General features: G+C 35.4%; 4 protein-coding genes and 1 long non-coding RNA gene across 11 annotated transcripts in view; 2 read left to right on the top strand and 3 right to left on the bottom strand.

Moving 5' to 3' along the window:
• RhoGAP100F (Rho GTPase activating protein at 100F) overlaps positions 1-1,303 on the bottom strand; it is a 78,171-nt gene extending 76,868 nt beyond the window's left edge. The window contains exons 1-2 of one of the 4 annotated variants that reach the window (XM_087412640.1): positions 188-1,303; positions 12-98 (exon numbers count right to left, since the gene is read on the bottom strand). The gene's annotated coding sequence lies outside the window, so the exon portion shown is untranslated. The remainder of the gene's footprint in view (positions 1-11; positions 99-187) is intronic. The other 3 variants (XM_087412629.1, XM_087412633.1, XM_011056053.2) reach the window with 3 other exon arrangements.
• A 3,307-nt stretch (positions 1,304-4,610) lies between these two features.
• On the bottom strand, positions 4,611-9,653 carry LOC147910962 (uncharacterized). Of its 4 annotated transcripts, none has more exons than XR_015544206.1 (4): positions 6,200-9,653; positions 5,910-6,027; positions 5,523-5,631; positions 4,611-5,418 (listed from the first exon to the last, which is right to left on the bottom strand). It is a non-coding gene; the product is annotated as an uncharacterized LOC147910962 (long non-coding RNA). The 4 variants fall into 4 exon arrangements; XR_015544205.1 differs by having other exon boundaries at positions 5,910-6,390; positions 6,513-9,653; XR_015544204.1 differs by having other exon boundaries at positions 5,910-7,512; positions 7,641-9,653.
• Positions 9,654-9,797: 144 nt separating this feature from the next.
• LOC105146031 (ATP-binding cassette sub-family F member 2) lies at positions 9,798-13,913 on the top strand. Its single transcript, XM_011056051.2, has 9 exons — positions 9,798-9,979; positions 10,277-10,455; positions 11,054-11,457; positions 11,545-11,708; positions 11,795-12,022; positions 12,110-12,497; positions 12,575-12,766; positions 12,833-13,036; positions 13,119-13,913. Exons 2-9 carry the CDS (start codon positions 10,287-10,289, stop codon positions 13,260-13,262), a joined length of 1,893 nt encoding a protein of 630 aa, XP_011054353.1. The 5' UTR covers positions 9,798-9,979; positions 10,277-10,286; the 3' UTR covers positions 13,263-13,913.
• On the bottom strand, positions 13,630-15,808 carry Tmem98 (transmembrane protein 98). Its single transcript, XM_011056052.2, has 4 exons — positions 15,337-15,808; positions 15,161-15,270; positions 14,614-14,746; positions 13,630-14,548 (listed from the first exon to the last, which is right to left on the bottom strand). The coding sequence occupies exons 1-4, from the start codon at positions 15,490-15,492 to the stop codon at positions 14,273-14,275; spliced, it is 675 nt and encodes a 224-aa protein (XP_011054354.1). The 5' UTR covers positions 15,493-15,808; the 3' UTR covers positions 13,630-14,272.
• Positions 15,809-16,496: 688 nt separating this feature from the next.
• LOC105146030 (ubiquitin-conjugating enzyme E2 J2) overlaps positions 16,497-18,917 on the top strand; it is a 4,139-nt gene continuing 1,718 nt past the window's right edge. Inside the window, exons 1-4 of the mRNA XM_011056050.2 lie at positions 16,497-17,218; positions 18,246-18,480; positions 18,550-18,678; positions 18,761-18,917. The exon at positions 18,761-18,917 is cut by the window's right edge and continues 1,718 nt beyond it. Of these exons, the coding sequence (XP_011054352.1) occupies positions 17,094-17,218; positions 18,246-18,480; positions 18,550-18,678; positions 18,761-18,917 (646 nt within the window). The 5' untranslated portion in view covers positions 16,497-17,093. The remainder of the gene's footprint in view (positions 17,219-18,245; positions 18,481-18,549; positions 18,679-18,760) is intronic.

The raw sequence follows: 18,917 nt of genomic DNA, 5'->3' as shown, positions 1-18,917 counted from the left end.
CTTCGCCTCACCCTCGTGCGACAAGAGAGAGTCCGACGACCTGTCTGCCTTGCCTGCCTGCCCGTTTCTCCTCGAGAAAGATGTGCAACCTGGCACCGCTGAAGAGAAACGCAGAGGTAGACACAAGACGCGGATAAATCGCGAGACACGTTAAGAACGTTCCTCTCTCGCGGGCGCGTAAACGTACCTGACGAGAGCGGGAGCACGAGAGCAGGAGACGCGAGAGAGCGATGTGTCCCGGCGAGCCGCTCTTCTCTCCCCTTTTCTTACACTCAGCCCGCTCTCCTCTACGGCTATTTTTCTCCTCGCTCCTTCTCCCGCGGCGGCGAAAGGAGGCAGGAGGAATCTTCCGGTTGCAGCTTTCTCACCTCACCGTATAACGCCACGCGGGAATCAATACGCGCGCCTGCCTCGAGCCTTTCCTCCCCCCTCTCTCTCACTCTCTCTATCTTCCTCGCTTTCTCTCTCTCTCTCTCTCTCTCTCTCTCTCTCTCTCTCTCTCTCGCTCGCTCACTAACCACCCTCCGCGCTCTGTTCTTCTCCTTCGCTCTCCCTCGCTTCCTTCCCTCTCGCTCCACTCACTCTCGCTCCCTCTTTTCTACGCGTTCTCTCTGTCACCCACCCTCTGGCTAGACCACCCTCGTCGCCCGTTCGCACTCCACTCCGCGATGCCTTCGCCTCTCCTCTCTTCCTCGTGCGCGAGCGCACCCTCTGTGTCGTATACGCCACTCCGCCGTACGTTGCTGAAGAGCGGCGCCCCTTCACTTCCTCGCTACCCCCCAGACAATCGGACGGTGCACCGTGTATGTAGGTCCTTGTCCTTTCTTCTTCTCCTCTCTCTCTCTCTCTCTCTCTCTCTCTCTCTCTCTCTCTCTCTTTCTCTTTCCTCTCACTTCGAGCACGAGCCGGTAACGGCCTCGAACGGGGCTGTTCCACCTCGTGGAGGATCGGCGAACGAAATAGCACCTCGACGACGATGACAACAGCGTCGGTGACGACGGCGTTAACACGAGGATCGTGATTAGGAGCTCGCTCGAGTACGCACGTACGTACGCACGCTCGCACGCACGCACGGTGACGACGCGAACGAGGGTGAGAGTACGTGGGGTGCGTGAGGCGCTTCGCGCGGGAATTGCGAGCCGCCCCTGCGTCAGGGAACTGAGGACTACCGGCTCGCAGGGTGCAACGCGCCCCGCCGCATAACCACGACTATACGCTCGGCCGCCGTGAGCCGTCGCGCGGACATGTTGAGGGTTGCGAATACGCACGCAAGCGCGCAGGAGAGCGAACGTACGAGTGAGGGTGGCGACGGGTGCGACGACGACTACCAATGCCGTAGTCTTCGTCGTCGCGAGCGTCGTCGTCGTCGTCATCGTCGTCGTCGTCGTCGTCGTCGTCGTCGCCGTCGCGCGCAGTAACGTATATAGATGCAAGAGCGGCAGACTCACCGCCGGTCTTCTTCCCTTCGCCGGCCGGACCTTCGATCGCGAATTGTGCCAAAAACTCTATCGATCTCGCGCGGCGAGAACTAAGCAGAGTTTCTGCATGTTAGCGAGAAGTAGAAATCGATGGAGTATATTTAGTGAAATGTATTCTACTTTTGTTATTCAATTTTTATTCTTAATATAATATTAAGGTGACATACTCATCTTAATATTGTATTATTCTTAATATAATATTAAGGTGAATATTCTATATATATGGCAGGTATTCATAGTCAGGTTTTATTTTCTTATTTTAAGATTGTCTTAAGTAATGCCTTAAAATGCTAATGCTCTGTAATTGGCTTGTGACATTTTAAGACCTTACGTACTTAAGTCTTAAATATAAGATCCGACTACGAATATATACTGACCTATGTGAGGAAGAGAAAAAAATAGATGTCGTTTGTAGGTAGTATTAATAGATTGTTTAATTGGTACAGAATAAAATTTTCTTTTTCTGTATTCTATATTCCTTTTATTGCGAGACAAACAAAATTTGGTAACAATGTTACCTACTTCCATATAAGGCGACTTAAAATCTTAGTCTGCTTCGTGGGAAGACACTATAGAAGCGCAGCGTCGATTATTGCATACTGATTACTAGGAACATCTTAAGAGGTCGTCCACTACTAAGGCGAATACTTAAAGAAACTTTAAGGATTGCCGAACAAACTCCCGACGTGAGGGTTTTCCTAGTAAGTTTCCACTACATAATTGACGTATCTTCGAGAGAGAAGAAGAGACTAGCGCTTAAAATTTAAACTTGCAGGAAAGTTACATGACGTAAAATATTATACTCTTAAAAATTATGTCCTTAGCAGAAAACAATACGACGCGAGCCGAAAGTGTGCCAGTTCTACAACTTATATCGATATATGATTTCGAAAATAGTTTCCTTGTTCTTTTTCATGAAACTTATAAAGACTTATATTTTATTTAACGAAAAATCTTATTATTTTGTCTCGACAATGAAAGATTACTACATTGTAATGTATATAAAACATTTGTGTGTGTGTGTGTGTGTGTGTGTGTTTAACTTCCAGGAAAGTTTTATATATATATATATATATATATATATATATATATACAGAGTGTATCTGAAATAGCGCTCACTAATCATACAGTGTTATTTCTAATAAAAAATTAAATTGAAAAGTCTTCTACCATTTTACAATTTTCACAATAATTAATAAGGTATGAATTTTTAAAAATTGCTGAATAAAGAGATAAAATCGCTGTATAAAACAATTTTAAAATATCTTTTAATGTTTTTTGTGAAATATTTTAAAGATTTCTTAAAGAACTCTCAAAGATATCTTAAAGTTGTCTTATATGTTGATTTTAGACATTTTGTTCATTAGACTTTTCGGCTCAGTTTTTTTATTAGGAATAGTACTATATTATGATTAGTGAGCGTTATTTCAGATACACCTTGTATGTATGTATATATATATATATATATATATATATATATATATATATACATATATATATACATATATACATACATACATACATACATATATATATATATACATATATATATACATATATACATACATACATACATACATATATATATATATATATATTATATATATTAAGTTGCGTTTTGGATGTGCAAATAAAGCATTCACATTATGCAGCAATCTATTAATTCCATCTACAAATGATGTCTATTTTTTCTTTTCCATGTAAATAGGTCTTCATTTTATTATAATATTACATTAAAGAGTATGTTCTACTGAGAACGTTCGAAACGCTCGCGAGCATTATTTCTTCCTTCTTGTCATCAAATATTAAATAAGGATAAAAATATGCACATGAGTACTGTGAACGTTAAGTGGAGCGTATCCTAAAAATAATATAGAAATTGAATAATAAAATATTTTACTACTTATTCTACTACGGATTTCTACACGAAATTTTATATAGATTTATCCGGTGAAAGAGCAAGAGCAAAGTTGAATATAAGACTTGGTTTTGTCGTGGGAATCGTTCGAAGAGATCGATGATACTTACTTACATTTCAGGAAGTATATCAGTTTCACAGCAAAACATTACGAAACTTGAGCGCGAGGCGGGTTATAGACATGCTAATCAAGTTCTGACAAGGAATATTGTATGCACATTCTCGCGGAACGGAGTCGACGAATGTCATACACATGACTGCTTTCCTTCGCGAGTTTTCTCGGCGCGATTAATTCGGGCGAAGAGATTTTTTTTTCTAATCGATTACATATGCGTGCCGTGATTAATTAAGGAGGTACAATCGATATTTCAAAATAATAAAAGATTATGAAAAAGTTAGAGATTATTCTAGATCGCATTTAAATGTAATACAAAAAAACTTAACATATTTGAATAAAAATTATTTCAATAAGAAATAATATTTTTTTTATTTAAAGTGATGACAAAACTCTCAATTTTTTTATGTAAATACTTAAAGTATTTAAAGAGATTTATGCGAATATTGCGATGCAGAAATTAATTGTTCTGTAAATAAATAAAGTATTTGTTTTGAATTTATTTTTCCTAATCGGTGAAACTTTTGCATAGATCATTCTGAATATTTAAAGTACATATATAAAAACATTAAAAACATTTTAATTTTGTTATTAATTTTTAAATTTTAGTTTATAATAATAAAATAACAAATAAAAGTAAACTATAAAAATGTGTTTTTTAATAAAAATAGAATATTATAAACACTTTTCATATAGATACAGTTTTTTAATAAATAATTATATATGTGCTATATACAATGTATTTATCGTATCTTCTTAATTACTTACTTAAATTTAAAATGTTTCATTAAAGTCTTTGTAGATACATACCGTATTAGTATCGCCCGCCTAACAATCAAAAATAAATTTTAACGATACTTCATAGTATATACGGAGGATAATCGTATAGTCAGTAAATATAGAGAGAGCAATAATGATTATTTTGCGCAAATATAAACCGGCTTAATTCGCGGGATTATTAGCTGTTTATTTGAATGCACGAGTCGATGAGGTTTTCGCGACTCATTACACCTTGCCAAATCATTTATCACCGATTATTTGGAAACCTAAATTAACTTTTTCCTGTCATAAGAATTTATTCAATTTTTAACGGCACATCTTTTCCGCTTTACAGTGAAATTGTATTATTACTTTATTTATCTCTCTTTAAATTGTATGTTATTTCATTTATCTCCCTTTAAATAAAAAATAATTTAGAGAGAGCGAAGTATTAATTTATATTATGTTTTGTTTTTACCGTTTATAATAAATATTATGTTTTTAACATTGATAATGATCCGATCGCGATTGAAACGTCTATTTGTTTATTGCATATTGTATTAAATCAACTAAAGGATCGATTGTTTCTTATATTCAAATTTCTATATTAACGATGTTTAATTTTATAAAATAATTTTTGGCTTATAGCCCTTTTTTTTTATTGTTTTTTAAAAATAATTTATATGTACATAAAAATTATTAATTAATAAATTTATCAACCATTTATATAATGTCCATTGACGAGCTTTTTGATGCTACATGAAAAAGATATCTCATTTAGTTTCGCATTTCTCGTTGAAAGAGTTAAGTGACTTTCTCCTGAAGTGACTGACGACTCAAGAGATCTAGACTTAAGTCGGTGGCTTGATTCTTCCCTCTCTCTTCCTCTTTCCTTTTACCTTGTCGTTGTCGACAGGCCTAAACGTTCTACTTCCGGTTCTGCTATTCCAACCTGGCATCGATTGGGTCGACCATCTCATGTCAAAAACACTCGGCACGAAAGACGTCATGTCGATTCTTCGCCAAGGAAGCGGCAGTCCGATTGTCAGCTCATAAATTTTATGACGAGACGTAGCGGCCAGCCGCGGATTAAATTTTCGTGACGATGGATTATAAATCCATTGAACTCTTGCAACACATCTATCACACTGCGAAAACGACACGAGACATTATAGATTGCGAATTTTAATCCAGTAATGGATCGTTAATTATATATACTTGTAGATACTTATAGTGTTGTGTTTTACTATACCTGTGTGTTGTATAGATTTATCGTTATATAGATATATCTATCGTAATATATATAAAATACTGATTTAAGTATGATAGCCACGCACAAAGATATCGAATAAATTGCTTTCCTACACGAATTGCAAATTCAATATTATTTTTTATTAACATTTTTCAGTACAACTATTTCGTTTTGTGTCATAATCGACGATATTTTTTTATTATAATTTTGTGCGGTGTACATTTTATCGTTTTATAAAAATAAATCTTTTAACTTAATTAGCATGTCAAAGGTAATTGTAATAATCATAATAATAGATTAGGATACTTCAACTATAACGTCGATAAAAATTACTTGTATTTTCGTACCTCTCATTTTATTAGAAAAATATGATTGTTCTATAATTACCTGAATATCTATGATATCAATCATTAGATTGATGTTTCATTTATCGTACAATAGGTAATATCAAACGTTGTATTAATTGGAATCCGATCCAATTATCGATCAAGCACTAATTAAATTTCTGTTTGAAAAACTTTTTTATGGATTTAACTTTTTCAGCAAACATACAATAAGATTACTTTATCAATTATATATCTTTTCATAATCGTTTTAACGTATCATTTGTATCTTTTTTCTTCTAATTTGCTTTAAATTTAATTAACATTCTTATGACAATATATAATTTTAATTACACTGATCTATTTGCGTATTAATATATTTTTTTTCCAGCTTCATTACATGCATCCGTGAGTTTAGCTTTTAACGAAGAGATTCAAGAGAGAAGCAATTACCATAAAATAACTGTTTGAGTAACCAATTATCCATGAATAACGGTAATTGCAAAAGGAAAGTAACTTTGTAGATCACGTGTGGTATGGCGGCGCTGCAATAATTGAATGAATGGTATTCATACACCTCTTTTTAACTCCTTTTTTCTACTCTTTCACTACGAAACTCTCAAGATTAAAGGTTACAACGGTTGACATGCAAACTACATTCACTTACGTCGTGATTACAACACGAATAGTCGCAACAATGTATTGAGATTTTTCCAATTTGTCACGCAAAGATGACGCTGTGCACCATATTAAATCTTTTCGCGGTCAATCAAAAAATTCGGATGTTACTTCATAAATAACTTTTTAGATTTTATTGTTCGCGATGACTCAATAAGACTTTATTACTTGATTAATTTTAAGTTGTATTTACTTAAAAGATTTAAATCTTGCACATAATTAATGCTCAGTTAATAAAACGTTAATTTCTATTTAATTTCTTTTAGTAAAAGAGATGCGCCGAAAAAAATAGATAGTTTTATAAGTCTAATAAAAATATTCTAGCTATTTTTGCCGAACTTATGATAAATTTTACTTGACATAAAAATAAAAGATATCGAAAATGTAAGCTAAAAAGTACATTACAATTATAAGAAATCCATTTAAATGCTTATTTATCTTACAGTAAAGTAAATTATATTATTCTCAAGACTGTAAGCACGAACAATTCTCAAGACTTTACACTTGTTTTACCGCACAGTAAAGTAAATTTTTCAGTTTTAAGACAAAATACTCGTCGATAAAGTAAAGTCTATTGAGATGTATAATAATTTATAGAATAAGAAATAGTAACAAAGTGCAGTAGCATAAAATTTACTTTACGAAATGTAAAAAGTACAGTATGGCTATACGACGATTGCTCATTTACCAGAAAAGCAAAGTAAATTTTACATAAGTATATAGGCACTTGTTTCTATATATTGAACCTGTCAATTCCATAGAATTTACTAGAATTATAGCTCATGTTACTTTACATTTTTCTCCGTGTGTTATCGATTATTTTTACACTGTTTTTACACTTTCTCTTTTTCTTTCCAACGTAGAGAGAAAAAGAAGAAAAATTAATCGTGCAAACGTTTAGCTGAAAATCTAGATCTAATATCTCCCAAAGATGATTTTTCAAATATTTCGAGATATATCACATCGCCGTTGAAAAAGTCTGATAATATCTATCAAGTGTTGAATGAAATAATTAGATGTTCGATTAATATAACCACAAATAATTTTACTTTTTTAAATATTCAATAAATATTACTAAATGTAAGAAATATATAATTACCTGTCGAATAATACTTACTAAATATTTACAGACAAATATTTTTGGTTACATTAACTGAACATTTGGTTGAAATTGTTTCACTCGATACATTCAGAAACTATTAGCAGACTTTTTTAGTGTATGAATCGATGGCTCAATCGGTCTGACTACGCAAGTGAAACAGGTACGTCACTGGTCGGTCGCGTACGCACACGTCGAACCCCGAATGTGCGGTTTACGTACAAACGCTGCGCCAATGCGCCGGCCGACGACGGCCACGTTACACCCCCACACTCTCCGTCATCCGTTAGCACGTACTACGAGGATACTACGTTCTGTGATGCGGTGCAATTAAGCCCGGAACCACCTCCACTCCCGCAGTGCCAACCCCACCATCGTCGTTCGGCCGGCACAGACGTTCGGACCCGTTCTGCCGGGGCGCAAGTCTGTGTCTTCTTTTACCACCCTCCGCCCCATCCCCCATCCGTTTATCCATTCGTTCATTCATCAGAAAGAACACACACCTTGACCGGCCCGACCGGGCTTCGGTCAACGCGGCCCCGAATCGGGGAGATCCAGAAGTGCTCGATAAACCGAAAGGATTGCGATATCCCGCACGTGCTGTAACTCGAGATACATCACGTTGACGATAACGTTACGACGGTAACAGTGATTCGTTATTTAAACAAGATATCTTTTTTTAACAAAACTTTTTTTTTACATAACGAATATGTCGCATAATTTATCAAACGTATAAATTATTTGCAGAAGTATATTATTACACGTGGAAAATGCAATGATTTATCGATGCACGTGAGAATTTGCACGGTTTGCGAGTGATGGTATTCAGGATGTAATTAAATTTTCTATTATAAATGGAACTATGCGATCGAGACGTTATTTGAATACATATGTATACAGTTTAGGGACAATATACAAAGAAAACAATTTATTTTCTTCGATTTCTTCTAATATCTTTTATGAAAATCTAAGTTCAACAGTATAAATGTACGACGTGCACAAGAACTTTACATTATTCGCTATTAATTTGCAGTTAACAGATATCTTGATATTTAAGTAGATATGCAAGTATCTACTGTATCTCAAACTCCTTTTTCTTTCTGTCTTCATTTTTCCGTGTACTTCATTCATTAGCTTAACTCTTTCAACTTTATTTACAATAATAACTGAGATGCATAAATGCACAACGAGAAGAAACACGTTTGTCTTCTTTTTTATTGATTATCCATTGAGCAATCCTAAGTGCAAGACTAAATTTTACTAAAAATCATTAAATAGAAATTTACGTTCAATTGAGCATTAAATTATACGCAATATTTGAACGTCAAGCAAGCAATCGTATATCTTGAGATTGTATTTAATTATGAAAGACAAATTACATATAAATCTTAAAATCAGACTATGAATATCTCACTTTTTTCAATTAAAAGAAATATATAAGTTGGTAAAAGTGAATTAAGCTCATATCACAATAATTATTGAGTCAAGCTAACAATTTACATTGCATCTTTTAAATTTTGCAAATCTAAACAACAATTCGTTGGAATGCAAAAATAAAGAAGCTAACTGAAAAAAATAAAAGTATACATATTTATGAATTACTCCAAGATAATCTTTTAAAAAATGTAATATAATTCATTTATTGGCCAATTATAGAGTATACAGCCATTTTACAAAACTTCTTTGTCTCTCAAGTACAATTTAATTTTGATGTACATATCCAAAATACTATCACATCTTATTTCTAAGAATTACATTCAGAGCAAGATTTTTTCAATTAAAAATAAAAATTTGTTTAAATCAAAGAAATTTGTGTATTGCATGTTAAACGAAAGTTTCATTGTTTTAAATGTCATTAAAATCAAATAAATTTTTCTTTTCCTCAAAAGTATTTAATTTCAATTTAAAAAATTAATTAAAAAATATATCAACGAAAGAAATGATTTTTTCAATTTATACGTAACTTTTTTTAAATATAATTCTAAAAGCTTACGTGTACCATATTTACTTACAAACAAATTTCAAAATCCTTGATTGTACGTAAAAAAAAAAATTAAAATAATTATAATATTTGTAATAAATCTTCCCGAACGCGATTTTCGATACATGTGGCGTCATCTAGGCGCTTACGCTTCAAACTCTGCCATAAAGTTTGACGGTTTTTCCTCCATTCGTCCGACGCACGTGTGGATTCGCGTGTACGGATCATTCACTTTTTGGCGCACAATTAGATACTAATAATTATCCACGAACAATCTCGCGTGTGATCGGAGATTCACTAAGTCACTAGACGGATCACAAGGAAGGATAGTCTCGAGAGGCATCGCGACGATCTGAAATCTCATTTGTTCATCTAGGTGAGTTCTCGAATCCGCTCGTGTTCCCTGCTCTTTACAATAACTGTTCACCTGCTGTTCAGTCTCGTTCCATCTCGTGTCATCTCATCTCGCCTTATTTCGCGACGCATTTTCGTGACTTAATCGGCGATGCGACGTCGTACGTCAGTTCTCGCTTCCTTTCCCATAGTGTTTTCCCTTTGCGAATAACGCACGTGCCTAACCTATGCCTTACGTAACGCGCGAAAACGCCGTCGGCCGATCGCTGGCTTTCTTCATGCCACGGATACCGTAACCGCAACCGCTGGTAAATTCCAGGTGAAAGGCAATGCCGTCCGACGCGAAGAAGAAACAGCAGCAGAAGAAGAAGGAGGCCGCGAAGGCGAGGCAGTCTGGCAAGAAACCGCAGAGCAATAATCAGAAGGCAGCTGAGGACGGCAAGGAACAGAGTCCTTGCGTGCAGAATGGCACCAACGGCACGGCTATTAGCGCCGAAGGTGAGACAAAGGAGCTTGTTGTTGCTTCCTATCCATTTCCGCCTTGCAAGGTCCGAATTTACATCCAAGCTGCTTTTTAATTATTTTTGAATGACAGCCAACATTTAGTCAGATTTGATATTTAAAATTCATAAGATATATTTCTAAAAAATATGTTGAAGAACCTTTAGTTTGACATTTCCAATTGCTCTGATATTAATAGATTGTCAAAACATTACTGAATTCTCAGTGTAAATATTTCCTAAAAGTTTTTTAAGGTATATATGTGTGTATGTGTGTATATATCTTATGACAGAATAAATTAATTTAGAAAATACTGAATAAAAGAAAATAATATTAATTGCTTAATCTAAAAAAATATGGAATTTTCATTATAGTATTTTTAAATAATTTATTTAAATTATTTTTAAATTATTTTAAAATAATATTCATTATTGTATATACTTACAATAAGTTAAAAAAGTCCATATGTGCTTTATAAATACTTTATTATAAATATTTTATTTTTGAAAACCATTCTTGTGATCACTTTATGCTTATGAACACTTCTATTTCATTGAAACATTTATTAACATACATGCAATAAATATATTTACAGAGGCATTATGTCTGAAATTGGAGGAAGATGCCAGATTGAACGCGGATGCACGTTCGTGCACTGGCTCGCTGGCTTCGCATCCACGCAGCCGAGATATAAAAATATCTAACTTTTCTATTACTTTCCATGGCTGTGAACTTCTGCAAGATACCATGTTGGAATTAAATTGCGGTAGACGTTATGGATTGTTAGGTCTAAATGGCTCCGGGAAATCTACATTGTTGGCAGTGTTAGGAAACCGCGAAGTTCCTATTCCGGAGCAAATAGATATTTTTCATTTGACTAGAGAAATGCCTGCAAGCAATAAGACAGCTCTGGAATGCGTGATGGAGGTTGACGAGGAGCGCGTGAGATTAGAGAAGCTTGCCGAAGAGTTAGTAGACTGCGATGAAGAGGATGCTCAGGTTTGTTTACAAAATAATATTTATCTAAACATCTTCATGAAATAGGATGATGACTTTTATTTACAAATTTACTTTATGTAAACACAGGAGCAACTCATGGATGTATATGAGAGATTAGAAGACATGGCAGCCGACACGGCTGAAGCTCGTGCTGCCCATATTTTACATGGTTTGGGTTTTACTGCAAAAATGCAAAAAACTCCTACCAAAGACTTCTCAGGAGGTTGGCGAATGCGTATAGCTCTTGCTAGGTATGCAAAAAATTTTTAATGTACATAAAAGGAAAATACTATAAAAATTTCTATTTATATAAATTTTTTTTGCATTTCTTTTACAGAGCACTATATGTAAAACCACATTTATTGTTGCTCGACGAACCAACCAATCATCTCGATCTCGATGCTTGCGTATGGTTAGAAGAAGAACTCAAAACTTATAAACGAATTCTCGTTATAATCTCACACTCTCAAGATTTCCTCAATGGCATTTGCACCAATATCATCCACGTCAATAAGAAGCAATTGAAATATTACACCGGTAATTACGAGGCGTTCGTGAAAACAAGGTGAGTTGCAAAAGATATCACTCTGAGAAAACATTTCTTCTAATATCATATTATTACTTTGTATGTTTTTTTTCTCTTCGTTTTTAGAATGGAATTACTTGAAAATCAAGCGAAACAATATAACTGGGAACAAGATCAGATTGCACATATGAAAAACTATATTGCGCGATTTGGTCACGGCTCAGCAAAATTGGCTAGACAAGCACAATCGAAAGAAAAAACTTTAGCGAAAATGGTGGCGCAAGGTCTGACCGAAAAAGTTGTTAATGATAAAGTACTAAATTTCTATTTCCCTTCGTGCGGAACGATTCCACCACCGGTTATCATGGTTCAGAACGTTAGTTTCCGTTACAACGAAGATGCGCCTTGGATTTACAAGAATCTAGAATTCGGAATTGATTTGGATACCAGAATCGCATTGGTTGGGCCAAACGGAGCAGGAAAGAGTACCCTGCTGAAGCTGTTGTATGGTGATGTACGTTGGGAATGTATATTCTATTAGTAAATGAGAACTCAATATAATTTTGTTAACAAGATAATTTCGCGTTACAGTTAGTACCGACAAGCGGAATGATTCGTAAAAACAGTCATCTCCGAATCAGTAGATATCACCAACATTTACATGAGTTACTTGATTTAGATATATCGCCTCTCGATTATATGATGAAGGCTTTCCCCGAGGTGAAAGAGCGTGAAGAAATGAGAAAGATTATTGGCCGCTATGGTCTAACTGGGCGTCAACAAGTATGTAATTTATGAAATAATGATATTTAAGAACGATGAATAATAATCGGATACGCTCGTATTTAGGTTTGTCCTATTCGTCAATTGTCTGATGGTCAACGTTGTCGAGTTGTGTTTGCCTGGTTGGCTTGGCAAGTGCCTCATCTGTTGCTGCTCGATGAGCCTACCAATCACTTGGACATGGAAACAATCGATGCCCTCGCTGACGCCATCAATGATTTCGATGGCGGCATGGTTCTCGTATCGCACGACTTCAGACTGATTAATCAGGTACATGCATTTCCGTATGGCTTTGCTTTAATTCAAGAAAATTGTAAGTTTTATGGAAGCATTCTATATACTCGATGTTTAGGTCGCTGAAGAAATCTGGGTGTGCGAGAATGGGGCGGTCACAAAATGGAGTGGCAATATTTTGGATTATAAGGAGCACCTTAAAGACAAGGTTCTGTCCGACAACCAAAAGAGGCAGAAGGATTTGGCGAATCGGGGAAAATAATGGAGGCAGCGCTGCGATTTTGATCCACTTCTTTCTTTCCAGTGCACTATACCTCCATATTTATAGGAATTTTTTTTTTTTTTTTTTTTTTGAAAATTGTAACATGTTAATCGATATTATGTACGCTATTCTGTAGCGCATCAGTAATCGATTACATTACTTAGTTAATTTATTGAAGTATTAGAGAAGGCCGAAATTAATCCTTGACAACCCGCAGGTTGTTGTGGCACATTACTACAGTAGGAATCTAGAATTTTGAAAATTCGTGCATATTATAAGAGAATACAGATCAAATTTAAATAAATTATCGACAAGCTCTATTTATAATCATAAGTATATTAAAAAAGAAAGGACGAAAACCCAGTGATTTGTTTTTGAAGATCAACTTCATTATAAATTCTTACTAACCTAAAACAATTTGATTATCTTCAAGTATATAAAATATTGTAACGTGTACAAACATATGCAGGTACGATCGATTATATAGTCCCAAAATACATTTTTATCCATGTACGTATATAAATAACTATGATAATGTAACATGGAAGACGTCATTTTCGTATATCTCTGTGTATTGTAAAATGTCGAAAGATGTCTTGGCGAATTTTCACCGCGTTTAAAAACGATTATTAAAATATATCCTTCACGATACTTTCGACGTGTGCTGTATATAAACCTATATATATATTTATATATATTTATATGCATTCTTTTTATAGTAACGATAATTGACAAAATACTGACGAGTTTTCCCCCCCATCAGTAATCTCGAACTTTGTTCATTTTTGTGCCTTGAGATCAGCGATGACCCATTTTTGCATAATTGCCGTCTGATGTATGATTCGAATTTACTAAACGCTATATTTACAAATCTAGCGGCCATATTATGTACAGCTTTCGTTGCGATTGTGTGACGAAAACAAAATCACGAGAAGCTAGAGATAATCCGATGATTACAAATACTGTAGCGACAGAGATTTGATTTCATCGCGAAATCAATCAACGTATACTCAAACTGGCGTAGAGGCTGGGATAGAACAAACCACTTCCTGAGCCAACGCTGCGTTTCTCAGTATCAATAGATGAGTGTCCATGTCGTTCAGGGCTTGATCAATAAATGCCAGTTTTCTGGCTTGGCTCTTAGGCACGCCGTGTTTGGTCACCAACGCTAAATGAGTCACAGCCAACACCAGAGCTGCCACTCTAGCTTCCAATAATCTAGCGTCTAAAGGAGGATACAAACTGCGAACAACGTCATCTACACGAGGTGGTATGCGTCGGGCGACCTACGAATAAGAATAAAAACTTGTAAGAAGAATATAATACAATAATATATAGTAATCGCACTTACATCCACTATCTCCAGTGGAACAGTATTACTGTTGACAGTTCCAGCGATAGTAGTAAGACTGGCTGCTAAAGAATGACAAGATCGAAGCACTGCTATACAAGGTGGAGCTAAACCAGTGGCATCGTCAACCCATCTAGAACGCAAAAGTATCATTTTTCAAGCTGCATAACATTTATTAAATTCTCACAAAATTAATGACAGGAAAACGAATAACGCGAATGTTGCATTTTCATTAAATTTTTTAAATTTCTTAATTAAATTTTTCATAACAGATATCTGTAAACTGAATCATAGATAAAAGTTACATAAATACATTACATGCAACGTTATTTACTATTTTTATTATTTCTTCGTCGTTACAAAGTACTAATAGAAATAGATAACGAAATAATGAAATTACTTGTAGCCGAAAAGCATTTAACAAAATAATGAAAAAAATATCTGTAGACATTTTGTATCTACTAATTTGAATTAAAGATAAAAGTGTCATATACAATATTATTTACTATTTTTATTAATTCTTCATTGTTCATGATTCTTCTTTTACCTTTCAGCACCCGCCAACCACTCTTCACTCTCCCACGCATCTAATCCCAAACCAGTGATGTTCTCTCCTTCGAGCAGATCGGAGTTCAGCTCCGCGGAATCCTTTTGATTCTGGAAACAATGAAGATTATTATATTTCTTGCCTAGCATCTCTGTCTCTTTTGTCACTGGACTTACGTAATAGCAACGTTGTCTACGACAGATAACCAGAAGTACCAGAAGAGCGCCGAGGAAGACAGCGGCGAGTGCGCCCAGGGCGACCGCCACCACTGTTTCCATACCAGTGGCAGTAGTCGGTGGTCCAGCGTTGCTCATAGATATTGGTGAACTCATGGTCACACGGAATAGATTAAAAGATGACTGCCAATTTGACAAACCGAAGCGTCACAACGAGCTCGGGTGGAGAGACAGGATCAACCGGATTTACATTGGTATCTAAAGCAAAATATCAACAATCGCACAGTGATCGCGTCGTCATCCACTCTCTCAATGATGGACAACGACGGTGGGAGGCGGCGACTGTCACGGGTCTTAAGCCCCGTTCACTGTGCCAGATTAGCAACGCGACTCTGTTAAGAATTTAGAGTGACTTCAACTAAACTCTGAGTAATCCTATTCAATATCTTTTAACAACAATATTTGTATTGTTAAATTGTCATAGTGCAAGTTTTTTTATCATATACGAAACATGCAAAATAACAATGTACTGATACTGGCATTAAGAATTATAGGATAGGAGCCATGATTGGTGAAGCAATACCTGTAATATCAGTAATATCATAATGTTAAAATGTAATGTTGGAAGTATAAAAGTTACTTGTGAATATGTTTTTTTTCTTAATATATGGAAAAAAATTAGAGACAAATTATATAATTGAAAATTATGCTTTAAATAATTCTAGCCTTGAATAATTCAATTCTAAATTTTGCATTAAGTAATTCTTGAAAATTAGCTTATAATTAATGATTAACTTATCAAGCAGTACAATATATCAGCATATGATAATTTTTTATAGCTTCTAAAATTATACTTTTATAAAAGTTAATATTAAAAGTGTAAAAGTAAATTACAAATATAATTACAAGTATATCTATTTTGCCTACCTTGTACTGAAAATCTATAGTATACGTGCACTATAGATTTAAGTACTGGCAGTAAATATCGAATTGCAGTCTATATATCTCTATTACTACGCTAATATTTAAATATTATTAAATTTTTATTTAAAATCGCATTTCTATCAACATCTGTGTTTTACCGTGTTTTCAACGATTTATTTTGCGTTCGCGCTATAAAAGTCTTCGAAAAAGACGCGCCAAATGCATTCATATTCGTGCGAGTTGCGCACTCGAGGTTGCGCTTTCTGCACGTAGCGTGGTAACTCTGCACCCGGAGATGAATTAATTTAGCGGATCTCGCAGTCAGATGTTTCCCGTTGTCGCGTGACAGCGACAGTTCGCCGTGCTGTCAAGTTCCGTTTCGACCGGCGATCGCGCGCGCTTTCATCTCCCCGAGGTGATACGTCACTCGAGTGCGCTTATCAGGCTTATCTCATTCTCACCCAGTCCGACGCCCGTCAACTCGACGAACAGCTGAGCGTTTTTCAAGTTCCCGTGCTTATCGCCAGATTTGCACATTTATCGGTCCGCGCAACGTAACCCTACCTCGTGCCATCACATCGTCTATCTCGGCCACGCAAACTGGTTCCAAAGAATATTGCAACAGTCAATTCCACGTGGACGTCCGCAATGCGACTCGAGGGTTGCGAAACTTGATGCTAAGAGGACGGGGACTTGGAAGAAGAAATCGACATCGACTGTAAACATCGCGTGAAACGACGAGCTGAGCCATTGAGGTGAGGTATCTGATTTACGCCGAGCGGAGAAAATAGCGTGTCTTTGGCAGTGTCCGTTTGCAAGTAACACTGGGCTACATGGTAAGGATGAACAGAAAGACCAACAGTGCGACGGCCAGATTGAGACAGGACTATCTCCGCCTTAAAAGAGATCCAGTGCCGTATGTTCTTGCAGAGCCAGTGCCTTCGAATATCCTGGAATGGTAAGTCTAACCTAGTTAAACAAGCTATCAAGTAAACACCGACATCAATTAGTGTTTTCCATTTACTAACTCAAGTCAATACAAATATCATTCTATTTTGACAGTTCAGTAAGTAATAAAGATAGAATGATATTTATATCGATTTGTGATGTCGATTTGTTTACTTTACATTCAACAATATAAATATAATAGTGAATTCGACCACTTGGATTCAACCACTACATTGGATTAGTATATATATCAAAGTTACTACTTTATGTATGGTATCTAAATGCATTGGCAAATGGATTATAATATAATCAACATTAACAATGAAATAGTACATGTATATTCTATATTGACAATTGCTTTTCGTTGAATGCACATTCCTTTTATATTCTGACACGTGAGATTCAACTGAGTTTTTACCTATAATCTGCACAAGATTGAGATCATGTGCTCTAGTGAATCTCATAAATTCACTTTAAAAGGATTATGAAACCTGTGTTGTCATGTGATAACTTTTTTTACCAAAGTAAGCAAATAATGACGTCAATAGTCTGAGTATGAAAAAAATACAATCAGCTCACTTCAAACTCAGTTTCACTTATATAAATAGAAAGCAGCTGATTATTATTATTGGATATTTAATTATTTAAAATATTTCTACATTTAATTTTGTTAATTTTATGTATCGCTGCTTTTATGTATGTACTAATCTAGTGTAATACAAATGAAAGAATTTGTTATAACACATGTTATACATAACAATTAATACATAACAGTTAATTGTTGTGAAATTATAATATTGAGACTGCATTTCGCAGAAAAAGCAACTTTGCAATTTGTATAAGATTCTTTAATATGATTTATTTGGAGTCAGTGAAGAAGAATAAGACTAATCGTATTAATGAATACAATCATTGCAAAGCTGTTTTTCTACTGAACACAACCATTGAACGTTATGTTATTGTCAGTTAGTACATTTATAAACTAATCGTCAATCAACTGTTTACGAATGATTTAATGTATGTCCTGCTTGTTTCAGGCATTATGTGGTCATAGGACCGGAAAAAACACCATATGAGGGTGGATTTTATCATGGAAAACTCATATTTCCAGGAGAGTTTCCATTTCAACCTCCTAGCATTTACATGATCACTCCCAACGGCCGATTTAAAGTCAATACGAGATTGTGTCTATCCATTTCCGACTTCCATCCAGATACATGGAATCCAGCATGGAGCGTATCTACTATTCTTACTGGCTTACTCAGCTTTATGGTGCATTTCTTGAAATATTTCGACAGTGTAGTTTCGAAAAGATATTTAATTATAGTTTTGTGTTTACAGATTGAAAAGAGTCCCACGCTCGGCAGTATTAATACAACAGATTATGAGAAGAGACAGCTGGCTGCACAAAGCTTAGAATATAATTTGAGGGACAAAATGTTCTGCGAACTCTTTCCAGAAACTGTCGAGGTAATGAATAATAATGTATTAATAATATTATAACAATTTAGAAAACTCTCAATTTGACATAATATTACTGTTGATCGATTAGACGATCAGAATGGAACTGGAACGTCGGAAAGAACTTGAGAAACAAGCGAGGCATCAGTCTACTGCGTCCGAAGTCTCTTCGTTGATACGAGATCAGTTCCAGAGAGATCAGAGTCCATTACACAGCGCACTAGCAAATCTCGTTGTCATCATTGGCT

Source organism: Acromyrmex echinatior, chromosome 1, assembly GCF_024713525.1.
Source record: "Acromyrmex echinatior isolate Ae372 chromosome 1, ASM2471352v2, whole genome shotgun sequence".
In the NCBI taxonomy this organism is placed as follows: Eukaryota; Metazoa; Arthropoda; class Insecta; order Hymenoptera; family Formicidae; genus Acromyrmex; species Acromyrmex echinatior.
This window is presented reverse-complemented; position numbering and strand designations above follow the sequence as displayed.

Excerpts from the sequence above, each read along its gene's own strand:
- LOC105146031 (XM_011056051.2), top strand. The coding sequence starts at position 10,287 with ATGCCGTCCGACGCGAAGAAGAAACAGCAGCAGAAGAAGAAGGAGGCC. Across the intron at positions 11,458-11,544 it reads GCGATGAAGAGGATGCTCAG|GAGCAACTCATGGATGTATA; the intron begins GTTTGTTTACAA and ends ATGTAAACACAG. Across the intron at positions 12,498-12,574 it reads TGAAGCTGTTGTATGGTGAT|TTAGTACCGACAAGCGGAAT; the intron begins GTACGTTGGGAA and ends TTCGCGTTACAG.
- Tmem98 (XM_011056052.2), bottom strand. The coding sequence starts at position 15,492 with ATGAGTTCACCAATATCTATGAGCAACGCTGGACCACCGACTACTGCC. Across the intron at positions 14,747-15,160 it reads TGGTTGGCGGGTGCTGAAAG|ATGGGTTGACGATGCCACTG; the intron begins GTAAAAGAAGAA and ends TTTGCGTTCTAG. Across the intron at positions 14,549-14,613 it reads TTCCACTGGAGATAGTGGAT|GTCGCCCGACGCATACCACC; the intron begins GTAAGTGCGATT and ends TCTTATTCGTAG.